Genomic DNA, 12,940 nt, shown 5'->3' with positions numbered 1-12,940 from the left:
CCCCTGCACTCCGGGGTTTCCCTTTGCTTGGGGGCCGTCCAAAATGGCCAGGGTCACCGCTCTCTCCATGGGGACAGGACCCAGCGCTCAGGGGTTTCCCTTTGCCCAGGGGGCACCCAATGCGGCCGTATGTACGCCACACGGGTGCGCCCCTGTGCTCCGGGGTCTCCCTCCACCCTGATGCCCTCTCGGGTGGCTGTTTACGGCATCCTCTTGGTTCCTCGCCCTGCTCCATGCCCGCCGAGGCCTGTATTTGTACTGCTTCACTATCTCGCCCTTCTCTTTGCTTCTCTTTTGTTCCGTGTTCTCCCCCAGACTCCTCTCCCCCCCACCTAGCCCCTGTACCTTTGTCCTTCCCCCCCCCCCCCCCCCCCCGCGTTCTCACTTTCCCCCCCCCCCCCCCCCTCCACTCCTTGTGCCAGGTGCTCCCCCTCCCCTGAGAGGGGCGCCGCGGCCCTCCTTCCATCCTGCCCTCCCGTGCTGGCCCTCCTCACTTGTACGGTGGCCCTCCTCTCAGTATTCGCCCAGTTCTGGCCCTGTTTAACCTTTCTCCTACTGGCCCTTGTCTTGCCCTCCTGTTTGCTTTCCTCACCCTCATTTCCCTCGCTCCCCCCCCCCCCCCCCCCATTGCATTCAGAGAGGCGACAAGCGCTGAGACAAGACAGCACAGTGCCGTGCAAGGCATAACACACATGTGCCCAGTTCATGAGTCCATTGTCCTGTCCTCCGCTCTTTGTTCTGGTTTTCCCTTCCCTTACCGTCCCCGTGTCTTTCATTGCGGTTGTGTGTGCTCCTCCCCCAGTTTGTTCGCTCTAACGAACTCATCAGCCGCCTCTGGGTTGTTAAAATACAGCTCTTTCCCCTCAAATGTTACCCAGTGTTTGGCCGGAAATAACATCCCAAATTTTACCTTGCTTTTGTGCAGTGCTGATTTCGCCTCGTTGAATTCAGCCCTTTATTTGGCCAGGTCCGCCCCAATGTCCTGATACCCCCTTATGGTCTTCCCTTCCCACGTGCTCTGTTTCATTTGCCGGGCCCATTTTAGGATTCTCTCCCGGTCTTGGAACCGGTGCAGCTTTGCAATAATCACTCTGGGCTGGTCCCTGGCTTTGGGCTTGGGTCGGAGCGACCTGTGCCCCCTGTCTATTTCCAGTGGGGTTGGGAATAGCTCCTTTCCCACTAGCTTGCCCATCATTTGGGTGATGTAGCCTGTTGGGACTCTGCCTTCCCCCGTTCCTCTGCATTCGCTGGGTCTGTCTTGGGCTTCGGGTTTCTTTTTCATTGTGGGGGGGGGGGGTTGGTTATCTTCCTCCCTTCCGTCCTTTCTCTCTTTCCTTGTTACTTTATTTATTTATTTACTTTTATTTCTCCCCTTCTCTTTTTTTCCCCCTTCTCATTGAGTCAGGATGGTTTGGGAGAGGAGTTTCCTGGTGCAGACAGGAGTCCCTCTTTGTCTCGCTGCTCCGATTGATTGATATTTATTGTCACATGTACCAAAGTACAGTGAAAAGTATTTTTCTGCAGCCAAGGGAACGTACACAGTACGTTCATAGTAGACAAAAGAATAATCGACAGAGTACATTGGCAATGGCACATCAACAAATAGCGATTGAGGGCTTTCCGACCTTGAAGACGTTAGAGGAGGAGTTTGATTTGCCGGGTGAGAATGGGTTTTGGTACCTTCAAGTGCGGGTCTTTGTACGGAGGCAAGTTCCAAGCTTTCCAAGCCTCCCCCTGAGGGGACTACAGGATAAAGTGCTGTCAAAAACAGGGGTTGGAGGTGGGAGAGTTTCAGAGATATACAGGGAATTGATAGAATGGGAAGGGGCCCCTATCAGAGAGGTGAAGAGGAGCTAGGAGGGGAGCTGGAAACTGAACTGTGGGAAAAAGCCATGAAAAAGGTAAATGCATCCTCGTCCTGTCCTAGTCGTAGCTTGATTCAGTTCAAGGTAGTCCACAGGGTCCGCGTAACGGTAGCCCAGATGAGCAGGTTCTTCGAGGAGGTGGAAGATAGATCTGGACGGTGTGGGGATAGTCCAGCCAACCATGTTCATATGTTTTGGGCATGTCCAAAACAGAATTCTGGCAGGGATTTGTGGATGTTATGTCAGAAGTCCTGGAAGGTAGGGGAATTCCGAGTCCAGAATTGGCAATATTTGGGGTGTCGGAGGATCCGGGGGCAAAGTGGGGGAGGGAGGCCGATATCCTGACCTTCACCGCCCTGGTGGCCCGGAGACGGTCTTGCTGAGATGGAGGGACTCGGAGCTCCCGAAGTGAGGAGGGTTGGTAAGCGATATGGTAGGGTTTCTCAGTCTGGAGAAAATCAAGTTCGCTCAGAGGATCAATGCAGGGATTCGCCTGAAGTTGGCAGCCGTTCATCGATTTCTTCAAGAAGAGTTGAACGTCAGCAGGAAGGAGGGAAAGGGAAAAGGGGTGGGGAGGAAAACAGGAGGCATGGCGATGTTAGATGGCAGTATTAGGCAAGGACAGGGAACTTAGTATACGGGTAATTGGGGACAGGGCGGGAGAAGTGGGGGACGTAGTTTATTGTTTGTTCTTCTAATAACCAATGTATTTCATCATCATATATGTGAAGTAACAGCTAAATATCAAAGAGCACCAAAATTAGGAGCAGGAGTAGGCCATTCGGCCCCTTGAACCCGCTCCACCATTTAATAAAGTGTTTTTTGTGCATCGGCCCACGCGGTTGTTTTAGAAATGTCAATATGTTAAATTGTGAAAATTACAAATGCTTCAATAAAATATTTTCTAAAAAAAAAACAAATAGTGATTGGTTACAGTGCGAAACAAGGGCCAAACAAGAGCAGCTTGGGGCGTCGTGAATAGTGTTCTTACAGGGATCAGATAAGTCCAAGGGAGAGTTGTTGAAGAGTCTGGTAGCTGTGGGGAAGAAGCTGTTCCTTCAGTTATGAAGAAAGCTTGAAGAAGTTGGGACTGTTTTTCTTGGAGCAGAGAAGACAGAGGAGATTTGATAGAAGTGTTCAAAATCATGAGGGGTCTGGACCGAGTGGATTGGGAGAAACTTTCCTCTCGTGAAAGGATCGAGAACGAGAGGACACAAAGTAATTGGCAAAAGAAGCAAAGGCAATATGAGGCAAAACTTGTTGGGTTGTTCCTGATTTTAAGGCCTTTGGATAATGTTGTTCCTCTATTTTTCAGGAAACAATAAAGAGGCAGAAGAAGCTATGATGCAGGAGTGGTTCGTGTTGGTGAATAAGAAAAATGCATTGATACGACGACAGAACCAACTTTCGCTTCTGTAAGTGCAAAGATAAGCAAACTAATGACCAATGTATTTCATCATCGTATATGTGAAGTAACAGCTAAATATCAAAGAGCACCAAAATTAGGAGCAGGAGTAGGCCATTCGGCCCCTTGAACCCGCTCCACCATTTAATAAGGTCATGGCTAATCTGATTGTGGTCACAACACCACTTGATTGTCTTTTTTATTCTTTCATTGGATGTGGACATCACTGGTAAGGCTAATTTTTGTTGCCCATCCCTATTTGCCCTTGAACTGAGTGACTTGCTCGGCCATTTCATAGGGCAGTTAAGAGTCAACCACATTGCTGTAGGTCTGGAGTCACATGTATATCAAACCAGGTAAGGATGTCAGATTGGTTGGATTGGATTTGTTTATTGTCACTTGTACCGAGGTACAGTGAAAAGTATTTTTCTGCGAACAGCTCAACAGATCATTAAGTACATGAAAAGAAAAGGAACGTAATAGTGCAACACAGGGTACACAATGTAACTACATAACACCGGCATCGGATGAAGTATACAGGGGTGTAGTGTTAATGAGGTCAGTTTAGGAGTCTGATAACAGCGGGGAAAAAGCTGTTTTTGAACCTGATACCTGATAGTGCGTGTTCTCAGACTTCTGTATCTCCTGCCCGATGGAAGAAGTTGAAGATTTCCTTCCCTAAAAGACATTAGTGAAACAACAATCCATAGAACCATAGAATCCTTACAGTACAGAAGGAGGCCATTTGGCCACCAGGTCTACACCGACTCTCTGAAAGAGAAATCTACCAGGCCCACACCCCACCCTATCCACGTAACCCTACCGAACCTACATTTTAAAAAAAGAATTTAGAGTACCCAATTAACTTTTTCCAATTAAGGGACAATTTAGCGTGGCCAATCCACCTAGCCTGCACATCTTTGGGTTGTGGGGGCGAAACCGATGCAAACACGGTGAGAATGTACAAACTCCACACAAACAGTGACCCAGGGCCGGGATCGAACCTGGGACCTCGGCGCCATGAGACAGCAGTGCTAACCACTGCGCCTCCATGCTGCCCTAACCTACACATCTTTGGACAGTAGGGGCCATTTAGCGTGGCCAACCCATCTAACCTGCACATCTTTGGACTTTGGGAGGAAACCAGAGCACCTGGAGGAAGCCTATGCGTAAACGGGGAGAATGTGCAAACTCCACACAGACGGTCACCCAAGGCCGGAATTGTGAGGCAGCAGTGCCGCCCCATCATCAATCGGTGATCATTGTCATGGTCACCATTACTGAGACAAGCTTTCAATTCCAGATTTATTGATTGCATTCAAATTCCACCAGCTGCTTTGGGCCAGAGATTGCCCTGGGCCTCTAAATTACTAGTCTAATGACATTACCACTATACTACCATCTTCCCTCTCACAGCCCTCAACACCTTTGCCGATCAGAAATATATCTAACTCAGCCTTGAATACATTGTAGCCATCCTCCATTGCTCTTTGGGGAAGAGAGTGCTACAGAATAAAACTCAGAGAAAAAATTATTTTCCTCTCGGTCTTAAATGAGGGCCCATAATTATCAAACTGTGTCACCTGGTTCTAGACTCCCCCACAAGAGAAAACGTCTTCTGAGCATCCATCCTGTCAAACCCCTTTGGGATCTTTTGTGTTTCAATAAGATCATTTCTCTTTTTTTCTAAGCTCTAATAGGTGTTAGCCCACCCTGCTCAACCTTTCCTCGTGAAAAAACCCCTTCATCCCAGGAATCAGTCAAGTGAACCTTTTCTGAACAGCTCCTAATGCAGTTATGTCCTTTCTTAAATAAGAAGACCAAGGGTGAGACTTTTACACCACGTTGCTCCCGCCACCGATCTCGTTGCGCCGGGTGTCCGCGAGCAGGTCACCCGTCCCGTGGAACCCAGTGCGATCTGAATCACACCCTCACTGGGCATGATCCAGATAATCATATTTAAATGAGCTATTCGGCTCATCTCAATATGTGCGGCTTATTTAAGGCTACATTCTCCCGGTGCCCGGAAGTCACTAGCCGCACCAGTGTGGCCTCACCCAGGTGCCAATTAGTATGTGATGGCCAGTCCAGGGGTCTCGGAGGCCAATGGAGCCCCCCAGGCGGTCGGGGACAGGGCACGGCACTGCTTCTGGAAACCGGGCAGGTTGACAGTGCCAGATTGGCACTGCCAAGGAGTCAGGGCAATGCCAGGTTGACAGCCAAAGGGCATGCCCATAAAAGGCGGGGTATGAAGGGGCATCATGAAGGTTGGGGGGAAGGGGCATCACGGTGACGCAAGTGGTTTGCACGAATGCTTCACGGCGCCGAAGTCCCAGGTTCGATCCCGGCTCTGGGTCACCGTCCGTGTGGAGTTTGCACATTCTCCCCATGTTTGCGTGGGCTTCGCACCCACAACCCAAAGAATGTGCAGGATAGATGGATTGGCCACGCTAAATTACCCCTTAATTGGAAAAATGAATAGGATATTCTAAATTTACAAATAAAAATGAAGGTTGGGGGGATGAAGGGAGGGAACTGAAAGGTGGGGCCCTGAAGATGGGGGGGCCATCAGCGACCCCATAATGGGGTATGCTCACTTGGTTGGGGGGGGGGGAGGGGGAATTTCCCAATATCCACAGATAGATGGGTGTGGAGGCTCACCCTCATGGTTGGATGGTGGGGGGAGGTAACTTTTATTGATGGGGAAGAGGCTGCCGCTCGGGTTGAGGGTTGGAGTGTTGTCCATGTCAGAAGGAGGTCACATTTTCCGTGGGTGGGGGTGTATGGGGGGCCCTCAACCTCACCTTGAGATCATGGCACCCCGATCTCTGAGGAGCCGGTCTGGCCGGCAAGTTTAGTTCCCCCACTGCAGAAAAAAATTCTATATGTGGGATTGACCGGTGAGAAACTCTTGAGCCCCCCAAAAAATGACTAAATGTGGGTTAATACAGGTCTGGATCTCACCCGAAACACCCCACCAAATTTGCCCAAAATGACACTTCGGCATTTTTTGGGTGAATTACATCCCAAAACTGTACACAGTATTCCAGATACAATATCACTTCAAATCCTTGTACTTGCAATTATTTAATTTCAGGCACTACCCCTGGACCCTCACTTCTCGCTCTCAAAACAAATGTGAAATCCTATCATGTTAAGATCACCAATGTCTAGAGGCTCCTTTACTATGAGGTCACTCGATATTCCTGTCTCATTGCACTCTGCCGGATCTAAAATAGCCTGCTCCCTGGTTGGCACTAGAATATATTGTTCAAAAAAAATTGTCCTGAATACAGTCTATGAATTCTTCTTCCAGGCTACTTTTCCCAGTCTCATTTGACCAATCTACATGTAGATTAATATCACCCATGATTATTATTTATCTTACAAACCATATTATTTCTTGCTGTATATTTTGTCTTACAGTGTGACTCCTGTTAGGCAACCTATAATCTACTACCACAAGTGACTTCTTACTTTTGCTATTTCTTACCTCTACCCAAACTGATTCTGCATCTTGGTTTTCTATACTATGGTCATCTCTCAATACTGTACTAATGAGCTACCCCACCATTTTTTCCTAGCTTCCTTTCCATCCAAAATATCAAATACCCTTGAATATTTAGGTTCCAACCCTTCTGTCCTTTTACCACTCTTGCGACCTCTGGTCTCATCTACTGGTGTACTCTTAAGTTCATTTGCTCTGTCCCTTCCTATTCATTTACTTTATTACTCAAACTTTACTTTCCTTTGTTGTTAAAGATCACTTCATCAGAATGATTTTATGAAATCCAGAAATAATGTTTATTGACTAGAAAAGTTAAATAATGTACAAAATAAATCTTGGATGAAGTATTATACAGATTAATGGTGGCACGGTAGCACAGTGGTTAGCACTGTGGCTTCACAGCTCCAGGGTCCCAGGTTTGATACCCGGCTTGGGACACTGTCTGCGCGGAGTCTGCACGTTCTCCCCGTGTCTGCGTGGATTTCCTCCGGGTGCTCTGGTTTCCTCCCATAGTCCAAATATGTGCTGGTTAGGTGGATTGGCCATGATAAATTGCCCTTATGTTCAAAAAAGGTTAGGCGGGGTTACTGGGTTACGGTGGAGGTGTGGGCTTTGATAGGGTGCTCTTTACAAGAGCCGGTGCAGACTCGATGGGCCGAATGGCCTCCTTCTGCGCAGTAAATTCTATGATCCTATGAAATTCTATGACACCTTTTATAAAAGCAAAATACTACAGAATCTGGAGATGAAATAAAAATAGAAAGTGCAGGCAAAATTCAGCAAGTCTGGCAGCATCTGTGGAGAGCGTAACAGATTTGAAGAATTGATACTGGCAGACCTACAGCACTTTATTTTATTGCTTGACACCTTTGCTGTTCTCTTCCATGTCTTGCTGGTGTAGATTGTGGTTGGCACTACTGTGGACATGTTAGACTGCAGCTTTGTGACCATGTTCATGGTGTTGGGTTCTCAGACCGTGTGTAGACGCTGGAAGACCGATTCTGCTTTGCCAATTCTTGTGAGGGTGCCAATCTCTTAATCACCGTCCCTGGAGATGTTTCTCCCTACGTAGGGGAAGTGATGAACGTCCTTGATGTTCGATTGCCCAAAGGTGATAGAGAACCTTGTTGCCATCCAACCGGCATTGTCTTGATCTTCTCATAGCTGAGGAGTAGACCAATCAGAGCAGTTACTTGCAAAGTGTGCTTACGGTTATGGGCAATGGATTAGTTAGAATCATAGAATAGAACCATAGAATCCCTACAGTGCAGAAGGAGGCCATTCAGCCCATCGAGTCTGCACCGACCCGCTGAAAGCGCACCCTACCTAGACCTACTCCCCTGCCCTATCCCTGCAACCCTGTAACTCCATATATCCTGCACATCTTTGGAGATTAAAAGGCAATTTAGCATGGCCAATCCACCTAACCTGCACTTGGGAGGAACTATGGGAGGAAACAGGAGCACATGGAGGAAGCCCATGTAGACACTGGGAGAAAGTGCAAACTCCACTCAGTCACCCAAGGCCGGAATTGAACTTGGTCCCTAGCGCTGTGAGGCAGCAGAGCTAACCACTGTGACACCAATGAAGGTGGCGACCATGAAAAACAAATATAATGGGGATAAAGGGGGAATGTGCGATTTTTTTTCAGAGCAATTATGATGTCTGTATCCTAATGGGTACACCTGAGTTGAGGTGATAATTGTGAAGGACTTTTTTTTTTTTTTTTATTTTTTTTTTATAAATTTAGATTACCCAATTATTTTTTCCAATTAAGGGGCAATTTAGCGTGGCCAATTCACCTACTCTGCACATTTTTGGGTTGTGGGGGCGAAACCCACGCAGACACGGGGAGAATGTGCAAACTCCACACGGACAGTGACCCAGAGCCGGGATCGAACCTGGGACCTCAGCGCCGTGAGGCGGTTGTGCTAACCACTAGGCCACCGTGCTGCCCTAATTGTGAAGGACTTGATGTGTCTTTCTTTCCCAGGAGGAAAAGATGAAAGTGGAAGGTTTGCAGAAGCATAGGGTTAAGTTGGAGAAAAGAAATCTGAAAAATATTGGGGGGGTGTCGATAACTAAGACCCTATGTAATGCGATCTTAAGGCAGACCATTTGTGTGTTTGTATTGATAGGAGGGGAGATATTTTAATTTTAAAATTTCCATTTATAGCAAACATAATAACAGAAACGATGTTACATAAGGCAATATTAAACAAACATAACCAGCCATATATATCCCACACAAAAATAAAACAATCTTTCACCAACAATAAAAACAACCCCCCCCCCCCCCACCCCCATTAACAACTGATGGTAATTAATTCTTTAAAGTAGGAATTGAATGGCTGCCTCCTCAGATAGAAACACTAACCAACCCCCTTGACAGTGTACTTGACCTTCTCCAGATGCATAATTTCATGAGGTCACCCAATCAGACTGAGGCACTGGACAGAGTAGCAGACCTCCATCCCAGCAGAACTCTCCTCTGGGCTGTCAGCGAGAACACCCGCCTTCAACCCCATCTGCAGGCCCAGCAAGTCTTATACTACAAAAATGGCCACCAAAGGACAAGACTCCAGATCAACGTTGAGAATCACTGGCATTGTGCTAAAAAAAAGGTTACCATCTTGGAACACGACCAAAACATATGGGTGTGATTAGCTGGCCCGAGGGAGCACCGCTCACACCTGTCCTCCACTCCCGAAAATAAACTACTCAACTTGGCCTTAGTTACGTGGGCCCTATGTACCACCTTGAGCTTAATTAGGCTGAGTCGTGTACAGGTCGTGGAGATTACCCTGCGAAGGGCCTCAGACCACACGTCCTCATCTAAAGTCGGTTCCAGTTTCTCCTCCCATTTTGCACGTACCTCATCCAGTGGGGCTGCCTCAGTAGACAGGATCCTGCCCATAGACACCCGAGATGCTCCCCTCTGTTAGTGTTAGGGTACTTTTCAATAAAGTTGGTTGCGGAGCCAAGGGAATTGCAGGAAAAATGTCGGACCAAATTACGTATTTGGAGGTAACGGACGAGTCCACCACTGAAACTTCGCCAATAACTCCTCCAAAGTACCAAACCTCCAAACTCCACAACAAATCCCCAAAACTCTCAAAGCCCCTGCCCTCCCATGCCTTGAATGTGGCATCCAGACTCGACGATACAAATAGGTGGTTGTCACAAATAGGGGCCAGCAATGACATGGAGCCAAATTTATAATGCTACCTAAATTGCCACCATATCCTTAAAGTGGACATGGCCACCAGGTTCAAAGCGCATCTCATTGGAGAGAAGGGAAGCGAGGTTGTTGCCAAAGCCCTTAAACTAGAGCCCCTACAAGAGCTTGTCCCCATATGGAGCTCCCCCCCCACCCCCCCCCAATCCACTCCAGTACCTTTATGTTGGCCATTCAAAAATAAAAGAGCAAGTTCGGTAACGCTAGACCCCCCCCTTCTCCATCCGACTGCCCGTCCCTCTGAAGGAATGCCCTATGAATTCTTGGGGTGTTCCCAGCCCAAATGAAGGAGACCACTAACTTAATCCTAACAACAACAAAAATCTAGGAAGAAAAATAGGGAGACATCGGAAAAGAAATAAAGGTGGCATGGTGGCGCAGTGGTTAGCAAGGGACCAGGTTCGATACTGGCTCCGGGTCACTGTCCATATGATGTTTTCACATTCTCCCCGTGTCTGTTGGGCCTCATCCCCACAAACCAAAGATCTACAGGGCAGGTGGATTGGTCACGCTAAATTGCCCCTTAATTTGAATTTTTTAATACATTTTTTAAAAGGAAAAGGAATAAAAATATTGGGAAGAGGGCAGCATGGTGGTGCAGTGGTTAGCATTGCTGACTCACGGTGCCGAGGTCCCAGGTCAATCCTGGCTCTGGGTTACTGTCCGTGAGGAGTTTGCACATTCTCCGTGTTTGCGTGGGTTTCACACCCACAACCCAAAGATGTGTAGGGTAAGTGGTTTGGTCACGCTAATTGCCCCTTAATCGGAAAAATTGAATTGGTACTCTAAATTTTCAAAAGAAAAAAATATATTGGGAGGATATCATTTTTATAGTCTGGACCCTGCCCGTCAAGGACAGAGGGCAGTTATCCCACTTCCGCAAGTTGGATCTCACCCTGCTCATCAGACCAGCATTAATCTATGGATTGATGGCTAATCATGGGCCACCCGGATACCCAGATAACAAAAGGCTAATATACCCCCAGATTGGCTTCCTTTCCTGGAGGATTAACCCGGAAAATATTCACTCTTCTCCATGTTCAGTTGTCCCCCAAGAAGGAGTCGAACCTACTGAGTAGTTTCATTATTTCATCCATAGAGAAGACTAGATCCATAATATACAAAAGCAGATCATTGGCATACAAGGACACCCTATGTTCCCCACCCCCACCCCCCATGTACTCGAAGATTTCAGCACTATGCCAAATAGGAGTGGCGCCTAAGGACATCCCCACCTAGTACCTCTACTCGATAAAATACCCCAAGCTCAAAGCATGGGTTTATACATTAGCTTTAGGGGCCCTGTACAGCAGCCCAAGGCCAAATTTTTCAAGGACCTCAAAAACGTACTCCCACTCTACCCTATTGAATGCTTCTCAATTCCCTCAGTCTTTTCTAAAGGGTGAAAATTGCTATCCTCAAATTAGCCTTTGTTATCAAGGGATTTGGGGGGCGAGCGGGATTGTGGAGTTGAGGCAAAGATAGCCGTGATCATATTGAATGGTGGTGCAGGCTCTAGGGGCCATATGGTGTACTCCTATTTCTTATATTCTGATGTTGATCATTTTCTATGTTCTGATTTAGTGCATTTTTGCCACTATGGTTCTTAGCATTGGAATCCTGTTAGGAGGTTTATTGCCCTTTTATGTACAGCTGGAAATCTCCTCATGACCATTTTGGTGAACTTTGCCTTGGACACCTTTAACTCTTTTAACAAGGTTTCTTGCTCATAACACCTGAACAAGAGACCAACACACAGCCTTCCACAAGGCTGCATTCATAACTATCAAATTTCTCCACACAGCTTTATTTGCTGAACTACCCTCCATCTTTTTTCCATTCTCTCAGGGTTCCCAGGATTCTCTTACGCTGTTCCTTCTTCATATCAGTAACCTTTCATTTATCATACACTCCTTTGTTGAATCACCTCCCCACCTTTGTTGCTGAAGATTCCTCCAAGAAATGCATTTACATGATGCAGTTACTGAACAGTTATTTTCCCTGTAGCAACTCTTAACTCATTCGATTTTAGGATGAAGATTATTACTGTCCCCTATATTGAGGGTGCTGACTTCATAGCTCATATTGCTGAACAAAGTTAAAATGCTTGTCAGCTGATGCTCCTTTCAACTTTCCTCATTTTTATTTCCAAACTGAACTTTTAATCCTCTATTTATCGAGACCTTTCCTTATTGAGTCTCATTCTATTATCTCCCACTGGAACTAGTTTTTCCCAGGACCGGAGATAGGTGGGTTTCTCCTCAGTCTTTCAAACCTCCTCAAATTCTAAACATTTAAAAACCCTGACTTTGCAATGTCTAATCACGGCTACTGGATTTACTTGGTTTCTTCTCAACAAACAATCTCCCCCACCTCAAGCCAAGAATAATCCAAATGTACCGAGTCAAGTCTCTTTTTGCCCTCTTTCCAAATAGCCACTTAACATTTTATGGATTTAAATGATATAGTATATGATTTTCAGCTCACTATTTTTAGACTCCCCATAACTAGAACACTATTAACGAAGGTCTGTGTATCAATTGTTTGGAGTAGATTAAAGGTTTGAGAAAAGACAATAGTCAGTTCCAGTAATCAATTAATCTTAAAGGTTGCTTTTAGTGAGTAATGATTTGTTAATTACCGTATTGATGAACTTTTTTGACTTGCCTAGGGAAAAAGAACATGATCTTGAGAGACGCTTTGAGTTGCTAAATAGAGAATTACGAGCTATGCTTGCCATTGAAGGTAAGTGATGATTGGGTCTTTCAAAAATTATTGACATTTACTTTCAATATTTTGGTTAATTGCTCATAAACTGCCCAAGAGAATGTTCATTATTGCAAACACAGTATCTGACTTTAAGAAAAGCTGTGTGCACTATATTTAGAAATTAGAACTCATACAAATGTTGTTAAAATTGTAAT

The 12,940-nt window shown here is 46.3% G+C and overlaps 1 protein-coding gene across 1 annotated transcript in view; it reads left to right on the top strand.

The window, feature by feature from the left end:
• Nucleotides 1–12,940, top strand: part of ehbp1 (EH domain binding protein 1) — a 481,622-nt gene that overhangs the window by 441,445 nt on the left and 27,237 nt on the right. The window contains 2 exon segments of the mRNA XM_038807817.1: nt 3,181–3,280; nt 12,688–12,761. Coding sequence (XP_038663745.1) covers nt 3,181–3,280; nt 12,688–12,761 — 174 coding nt within the window.

This window comes from Scyliorhinus canicula, chromosome 1, assembly GCF_902713615.1.
Source record: "Scyliorhinus canicula chromosome 1, sScyCan1.1, whole genome shotgun sequence".
Classification (NCBI taxonomy): domain Eukaryota; kingdom Metazoa; phylum Chordata; class Chondrichthyes; order Carcharhiniformes; family Scyliorhinidae; genus Scyliorhinus; species Scyliorhinus canicula.
Note: the sequence above shows the minus strand (reverse complement) of the source record. Positions and strands in the feature narration are given on the sequence as shown.